The 8,560-nt window shown below is 41.9% G+C and overlaps 1 protein-coding gene across 1 annotated transcript; it reads left to right on the forward strand.

Moving 5' to 3' along the window:
• The first annotated feature begins 3,559 nt into the window (after window positions 1-3,559).
• LOC149226374 (uncharacterized) lies at window positions 3,560-6,921 on the forward strand. The gene is made up of 3 exons (XM_089380185.1): window positions 3,560-5,386; window positions 5,530-6,383; window positions 6,546-6,921. Exons 1-3 carry the CDS (start codon window positions 3,560-3,562, stop codon window positions 6,919-6,921), a joined length of 3,057 nt encoding a protein of 1,018 aa, XP_089236311.1.
• Window positions 6,922-8,560: the final 1,639 nt, after the last annotated feature.

An 8,560-nucleotide genomic window follows, 5' to 3' on the forward strand; every position in this document is an offset into this window, starting at 1 on the left:
AGGAGGATATTATAAAAAATAGGAGGAGGAGATTTAGAAAGAAAAAAAAAAAAAACTCCCTTCCAACATAGCAAGCAAACAAGTCCCCTTAGTAAAGAAGTCTCTTAAGAAGGAGAGCTCCCTTTCAACTTCTAGCTTCTTACTTATGCCAATTTGAATGAGAAAGACAAACACAATTCAATTATTTAATAGTTTCAAACTAGAAGAGCTTAATTATGTTTCTAAATTTGTTTCTATTAAAGTTTCAGGTCTATACAAGTTGTATTAGGGTGTTGATGGATGGTTGATGATTAAACTGTACTTCAATTATTGAATTTATAAATTTTAATGTAAAAACTAGAAAAGAATATTTTTTATTTGTAATGAATTATTTATTTCATTATATGGGTATCTTTGCCTCCACTATTTTCCTTTTATTTCTATTCATTTTTATCTATTGGTAAAAAACATTATAGAGTAAATCTCATTGTAAGAGGATCATCTATTATGGGTGAGGTACGACTGTTTCTTTTGATTCAGTTGATTATTCAATTGATGTACCAAAAGTTAGAATAGTTAAGCTTTAGTAGCATAACCAAATGCAATAGAAGCTACCACCTACTACTCATCAATCCAAGCAAAGCTCTACCTGTTCACCTCCTATACTATGAAATGTGTACTACATTGCCTTGAGTGATATATAAGTGTTGCAACACAAAAACCAAAAGCTATGAATCCATATCTTTATTTACGAGTATCTCTTTATAGTTTCTTAGGAGCCACTATGAATTGATCCATTTTGGGTACCTAAGCTTCATATATGTTGCATCATCTGGAAGTTTTTCTTGATCAAGGAATCCAATTATGTTGTTTCCGAATGGAAGGAACCTAAGGCACGTCTACTCGGTTTTTTCGTGTAACAATGATGCAAAATGATAATCAAAAGTGTCAGTTGTTGCCCATTGAATTTGAATGTATAAGAGGTTAAAATCATATGTTTTATTAGAAGTAATTAACAATTGTTGAGCTTCTTCCTGTAGATCCATCGCATTGGTAATATTTGTGCTGATGTTTCAAACCATCAAGTGTGGTTCAACTTCAAGATAGATAAATGATAAAAATTTGATCAAGATAAGAGAATAAATATGGGAGGAGCCCTAAATTCTAAAGGACTGGAATAATAAATATACACCGTGAAAAGGTTAATTTAATATTAAATAAAAATCAGTTTTAATTAAAGTATGGATTAGATGAAGGATGGGAAAAAAATGATATTAATAATTTCTTTAATAAGAATAAATAGTTACTGGAAGCAAGAGAAGGGGACAATTAATAATAACTCTAATAAAAAATAATAATTAATTAGTGATAGAATGATTTTCGATAATAATAAATAAAACTACTAATCTAATGATAATAATGTGAGTTAAAAATATTAATACGTAATCCCCGGGGTGCAGCTCAGTTATCACTGTGAAAATGAAGTCTTGTGAGCAATAGATCGAAGGCTCAATTCCCTAGACATAACCCAATCTACAAAGAGGAAGACAAGTTGTAGGCCCTAGAGGTTATAGTGGTAGCGGTCAGAATCAACCCTGTGTCACACAAGTATGAGACTAACCCAGTTGTCGATATATATATATATATATATATATATATATATATATATATATAAACATTTAATAATTAATGTTAACAATATAATACTAATTGCACCGAGATGTGCTCTCTAGCTTAGTATAACAACGATGTTGTAATTTTAACATAAATAGATTGACTTGGTCAGAAATAAAATAAAATAAAAGAGTCGATAATTAAAATTAAAAAATTATTATTGTTATTATTATTATTTAACTATAAAATTATAAAGTTAAATTAAACTATAAAACTATCATGGTTTGCAAGCCCGTGCTATTTTCTATGATGAAGTCTATTTAAAGGCTTCAGAAAATCCATTATGGAATGCAAGAGTACCAACCTAGATTCATCTTAGCTTCGAACTTGATCTATCTCGACGCTTGGTAGATCTAGATTTAAGGTATATCTAATCTAATATTTAGCTCACAGGGGATAGCTTAATTGGTAATCGTTGTGTTATGAAGTGTTATGTAAACCGTGAGATTCTAGGTTCAAATCCCATGTGGGTCAAGCCAACAAAAAATATATATAATATTAATATTTTATACCTAATTCATAAAAAAATAAAATATAATATAATAGTAGTAGATGTAATATTTCCTATTAGATCTAATATTAATATATTATATTTTAATCTCTATGAATTTAGCTACATAATGTGTATATGTTTATTAATTAAATTTATTAATTGTGTTTATTAATTATACTTATTAAGTTTTTATATGTTTATTAATTATATATTGTGAAATATCCTTCAGATGGGGTGACAAGCTTGACAGAGGGTAGCAAAAATTTGTTGCCCTGCCTGACATGGGCATGATGAAATGTGGTGTCAACCCTACAAGAGCAAAGTGATGACAGTCCTCGGACTGGGTACCTGGGAAGTGTGTGGATTAATGGTAATTGATATGGTGTTGGTTATGCAAGTGGTGTTTGGTGTTTTGAATCAGTGCACTCATGCGAAGGTGCACGGGGGAATTATGGTGAATTTAAATTTGAAATTTTGACAAGAAGTGGAGAGCGAGAGGTAGTGGCTTAATTCGGCTAAGGGAGCGAACAAGATCCTTCAAAGAAACGGTGAAGCTAAGAAACTGGAAGTGTGAGAAAAGGGGGTGGAAGCGTCTGAAACTCAGAAGTGTTGTTATTTGTGACCTGGGAAGGGGGATAATCGTGAAAGGTGGCTGAGGAGATTGAGGTTTTCTTGGTTTGCAGTTGCATTGCATTAGAGAAATTTTGAGGTATAAAATGGGCCTCTTAAAGAATATTATAAAATAATAGTGGAAATAGTAAATAAGATTAGATTACATCATCAAATTTTAGAAGGGGAAAAAAGAAAAACTACTTTTTCAACTCATACTTTTTACTTATCTCCCTATGATTTTACTCAAATTTTGAGCAGGAGCACTTCTTAGATGCAAAATTTAATTCATAATTCAATGAGTACCCATGTTGCATATTTTTTATGGACCTTGCTCATTTTTCATGTAGCATGATCCATCGAAATTATGCAACATGGGTATTCCTTGGATGAGGAATTAAATTCTTCATCCAATAACTACTCCTACTCGAAATTTAAGTAAAACCATAGAGAGATAATTTAAATATATGAGTTGAAAGAATAGTTTTTTTATTTTTGAATTTGGATAAGTTCAAACAACTCTACGAATCTTTTTATCAGGTAACACAATATAAGGGCGAAAATGGTGGAACCCTAACCCTAGGTTCGATACAGACTGGAGTTTCCTCCATGGCGTCGATCGGTCTGTGTGCAGGTTTATCGGGTCACTGACAGGCAGCTACGCGACAACGTTTTTTCACGGTTTTCTTGGAACTGGTATCTCTGCGGTCCCCCTCCGGTCCTCCCAACGCACAGTCACTCCGCACTATCCGTCGAGCGGTCTCCTGGGTGGTCTCCACTGGAATCACTGTATTGACAGGCAGCATGGAAGATGAAGAACTGGTTGACTACGAGGCGGACCCCACGCCTCACCAGGACATCTGGGCACACCCACATCTGACCTCTATGAAACCCCGGTGTATAGAACTTGCTTCTGAGACAGCTGGCCCTTCCCAGCACCTGCATCTGCCGCTATCAGGCAAGAAGAAGCCCTCGGATTATCACCTGGCCGACACTCCGACCCTTGAATGCCCACCCCTCTCACCTGCTACTCTCCACCTTTTGGGCAACTGCCTTCAGCCCTCGCCTTCGTTTGACTCCCCGCTTCTGAACCCTTCTCGCCCTGCTTTACCTATCCCCCCTCCGCCTCCGCTTCCATCCACCTCACCTACACCCTCCGTCTCATTCATGCCGCACAACCCACAGGTTTCTTTGCGCCCCCCCTGTACTCTTCTACCGGGCAACAGCAGTACTGGTCCTCGCTCCCCCATCCGCTCGGGCTGTTTCAACACACCTCCGCTTCCGATTCGTTCTGCGGGATCCGCTCAGCACAGTTCATCAGACCCGTGCCGCAGACTTCTAAAGGACCTCCCCTTTGGCAAGCGCACAGAGAAACTAAAGAAAGGCAAGTGCCTCCGCGCTATCGATTCAGATTTCAACATCACATTTGGCGAAGCTCAGCTGCCGGATGTTATGGAAACTGCACGAAAAGTCCTGGTCGGCAGGGTCCGGGGCCGCACCTACACTGTGGAAAGACTCAAGCTATGGGCTGAGGAGATTTGGGGCACTCTTCTCAAAGAACTACCGGATATCAGGGTACTCGCGAGGGGCTGGTTCGCTTTGCACTTCCACAGGCCTGAATACACCCAATGGATTCTCTCCCAATATTGGCATATCGAGATGGCTTCGGTTCTACTAAAGCGCTGGGATCCCCTCTTCGACCCGGAGCGTGAACAATTGGGAGCTGGACCCATATGGGTCCGTCTTCCTGGATTGCCCATGCAATTTTGGAACCCGTATGTATTCAAGAGAATCGGCGATACTCTCGGCACTTATTTGGAGCATGATAAATCCTATGAGAAAACTGGAATTATGACTTTGGCACGCATCCTCGTCTACCTTGACACCAGGCCGGGTTTGGAGGAGAAAATCACCCTGCATCACAGACATCTCTCGCGCAAGCAGCTGTTGGACTACGAGGGAGTACCTTTCCGTTGTCGCAGATGCCATAAAATTGGGCATCTCTACAAGGACTGCCCACTGAATTCGGGGGTGACTTCCGAGGATACCAAAGGCCCCAGACAGCAGCCCTCAGTGGAACAAGACAAAGGAGTTAATCTTCCTAAGGACGGGGAGCCGACGCAACATGAGACTCCTACAGAGCAGGCTACTGATGGCGCCAAGAAGAATGCCAGAAAAAAGGCTTCAACTACACCAGCCCCGCCGCGCACTCGTTCAAAGACCGCGGAGACTGCTACATCTCACCCGGGTAATGTCTCTGTCCCTATCAGTTCTCAAAATTTTACTGATGTCTTGCATTCTTTTATGCATTCATCTTTGCAGTCCCCTCATACTGATCATGATCCCTTGCCCTCCATCTCCTGCACCATTGCACCCCCTCCTCCCACCTTCTCCACCACACCCTCCTCTCACAAAATGGAGCTGGGCCTCCCCGAACCCTCATCCTCCCCGGTCGGCTCCGGTTCACACCCCTACCATCTCAGACCCCGGGCTCGATCCAGGATGCTTGGTCTGGGACCATCCCCTGGTCGTCACCGCAAACCTAAAAGGGGTAGACCATCTCAAATCAACTCAGCCATTCAAAATGCTGTTGCTGATGTCGCCCAGGGGCGACAGTATACTATTGAACGGGCACTTAGAGCAATTGCGCCCCTGATTTGTGGTTCCCCATGATCTGGCTCTCCTATAACTGCAGGGGATTAGCCAACCCCAAAAAACGATTGGCTCTGAAAAGACTTTTGTATGAATCAAGATGTGATATATTATTCCTACAGGAAACCTTATGCACATCTGAGGTGGCTGTGCGAAGCCTACAGGCTCTTCAACCGGGCTGGATATTCCATGGATTGGATGCTTGTGGCCGTTCAGGTGGCCTGGCCATCGGCATAAATCCAAGAAAATGCAGGCCCCTCTCCATATGGGGGGGCAGGGGTTTCCTGGGTATGGACATCCACATGGGCGATTTGGGTTTCCCTATCAGGATTATCAACATATATGGACCCAACCAGAATAGGCTATCATTTTGGCAGGACTTTCTGAATGGCAATCTCATTACTCAGCACACAGTTCTGGGGGGCGACTTCAATTTCTCCCTGGGGGTGGGAGAATCCTGGGGACATCATGCTCAGTCTGACCCTATTGCGGACCAAATGAATATGTTAATAGACGCACACAGACTAGTGGATATTCCCATGAACAAGAAGATCCCAACTTGGCATAATCAGCGTACTGGTGACGTAGCTCTGGGGAGGCGTTTAGACAGATTTTTGATGCATGAAGATCTGATCCCTTTGTTTCCCCTATATCGACAATGGGTCAGCACTGGTGGTCTCTCTGATCACCATCTGATTCTTCTACAGGTCAGCGACAAAAAAATAAAGCCCCGTTCCCCTTTCAAATTTTTCGCTGGATATCTTAAAGAGCCGGATTTCATTAATATGGTCTCGGATTTTTGGGCATCTCAACCTCCCCTGAGAGAGCAGAGGAAGGCAGCGGATTTTTGTGATAGGCTAAATCAGTTAAAAAAACTAACTGAGACCTGGGCGAGGAGAAAGCGTCACAGCGATGCACAGTTACTAAATGACACTGAAGCACAGATAGCCCTATTGACAGACGAGAAAGGGACAGTGTATCTTACTGATGCCTCGAAATCAATACTGAACCAGCTGCTTGGACAAAAAACAAAGATACTACAAGAAAAGGAGGAGCTCTGGAGGCTCAAAAGCAGAGCCATTTGGCTCAAAGCTGGCGACAGTAATACCAAATACTTCCATAATCTTGCCAATGGCAGAAAGGCAGCAAACACTATCTGGAAATTGCCAGTTGAACCAGATGGATGGGCATCCACGCATCAACAACTTGCCAAATTGGGAGTATCACATTTTAAGCAACAATTCACTGCTCCGAATGACATCAACCTATCGGACATCATCAATCTTGCAGGTCATTTTCCTAGATTTGTGGGTCAAGAGGATATTGAAGATCTCATTCAACCATTCACCATTCAGGAGTTGGAAAGCACCCTCAAATGGTTCAATAAGGATAAGAGTCCGGGGCCGGATGGATGGCCAGTGGAGTTTTATCTTGCTTTCTATGATTTGTTGGGCGAGGACTTATTGGAGGTCATTGAGGAGAGTCGGATCACTGGGCACATCCACCCCCTATGAACTACACCCTCATTGCCCTGATACCCAAAACCGATGAACCTTCATCCTTTAATGACTTCCGTCCCATTTCATTATGTAATTGCCTATACAAAATCATCGCTAAAATTATTGCAAATCGCATAAAGCCTATTCTGTCCGCACATATCTCAGCTGAGCAATTTGCCTTCCTCCAAAATCGCCACATCCAAGAGGCCATAGGCACTGCCCAAGAAGCCTTACATTCCGTCAAGCAGAAGAACCTCAAAGGCATATCCCTGAAGATCGACCTTGCTAAGGCCTTTAACAAGGTAAACTGGCTCTATTTGAAGATGATACTCACACATCTGGGTTTCCCCCACACTCTCATTAACTGGATTATGGGTTGCATATCATCTGTCTCATACGCTATCCTCATAAATGGTGCGGCCTCCACTCGCTTCAACATCAGCAGAGGAATCAGACAAGGGTGCCCTCTCTCCCCTCTCCTCTTTCTTATTGTCATGGAGGGGCTCAGCAGACTCATAGCATCTGCAAAAAGAAATGGAGACTTCAGTGGACTTAAAATCACTTAGCAGTACTATCTTACTCATCTACTGTTTGTCGATGACATTCTAATTTTCTTGAATGGAAGTGTCCGGGACTCCATTGCTCTAAATGATATTCTTCAACTCTTTTGTAAGGCTACGGGCATGGTGATCAACAGAGAGAAATCTACCAGGTCAACGGCGGGGTGCACAAACCAGGAATCTCTACTAGCGTCACAGCATTTCCCCTTCTTGGAAATCAATCTGCTGGATGGATTCAAATACCTTGGCTTTAGACTAAGGCCGGATGGGTACAAAATCGAGCACTGGTCTTGGATCATCAACAAAATTGAAAAAAGAATAAATTGCTGGCAACATCGTCTTCTATCTAAAGCAGGTAGACTTCTACTGATCAAATCTGTCCTTGAGGCTACCCCAGTGTACTGGATGTCCCTCACATGGATCCCAAAGGGCATCCTCCAAAAAATCCAACAAATATGCAACAGATTCCTATGGAATGGGAACAAGAAAGGGAAGATTTTTGCCTAGACAAGATGGTCAACAGTCACTACTCCAAAGAGATGGGGAGGGTGGGGACTTAAAGCTCTCTCGGAATTTGCACAAGAGTTAACTGCCAAGCAAGGCTGGTCTCTACTCAAACAGCACAGTCTCTGGGCATAAGTCATTCATCAGAAGTATATTTGGCCCTCAAATATCATTGATTGGCTCCGTAGACCTCAATGGAACCGACAAGGCATATCTGCGATCTGGAAGGCCATCCTTAATGCCATGCCTCTTATTCGTGACAATCTTTTGTGGCGTATTGGAAATGGATCACAAGTCCGCATAGGCTTAGACCCTTGGCCCGGTTCTGGGAATGCGCACATTCTGCCGGAGGGGCTGGTTTGATATCTCAATAACAGAGGCATTAAATATCTAGCACAGATTGGAGATCAGCAACACTCTTCCATCTTCACCCAAGCATGGATAACAGACCGACAGTGGCAACTGACTGATGAATGGCACTTAAACTAGAAAGACTACATTCAAGCTTTAACAGAATCACATGTCAGGCTAAAAGAGGATGAGGATGAGCTTATTTGGGCGGTTGCCAAATCTGGTAACTACGCGCCGAA

This window comes from Pinus tabuliformis, chromosome J, assembly GCF_031772625.1.
Source record: "Pinus tabuliformis cultivar Carrire ecotype Pingquan chromosome J, CPIR1, whole genome shotgun sequence".
NCBI lineage: Eukaryota > Viridiplantae > Streptophyta > Pinopsida > Pinales > Pinaceae > Pinus > Pinus tabuliformis.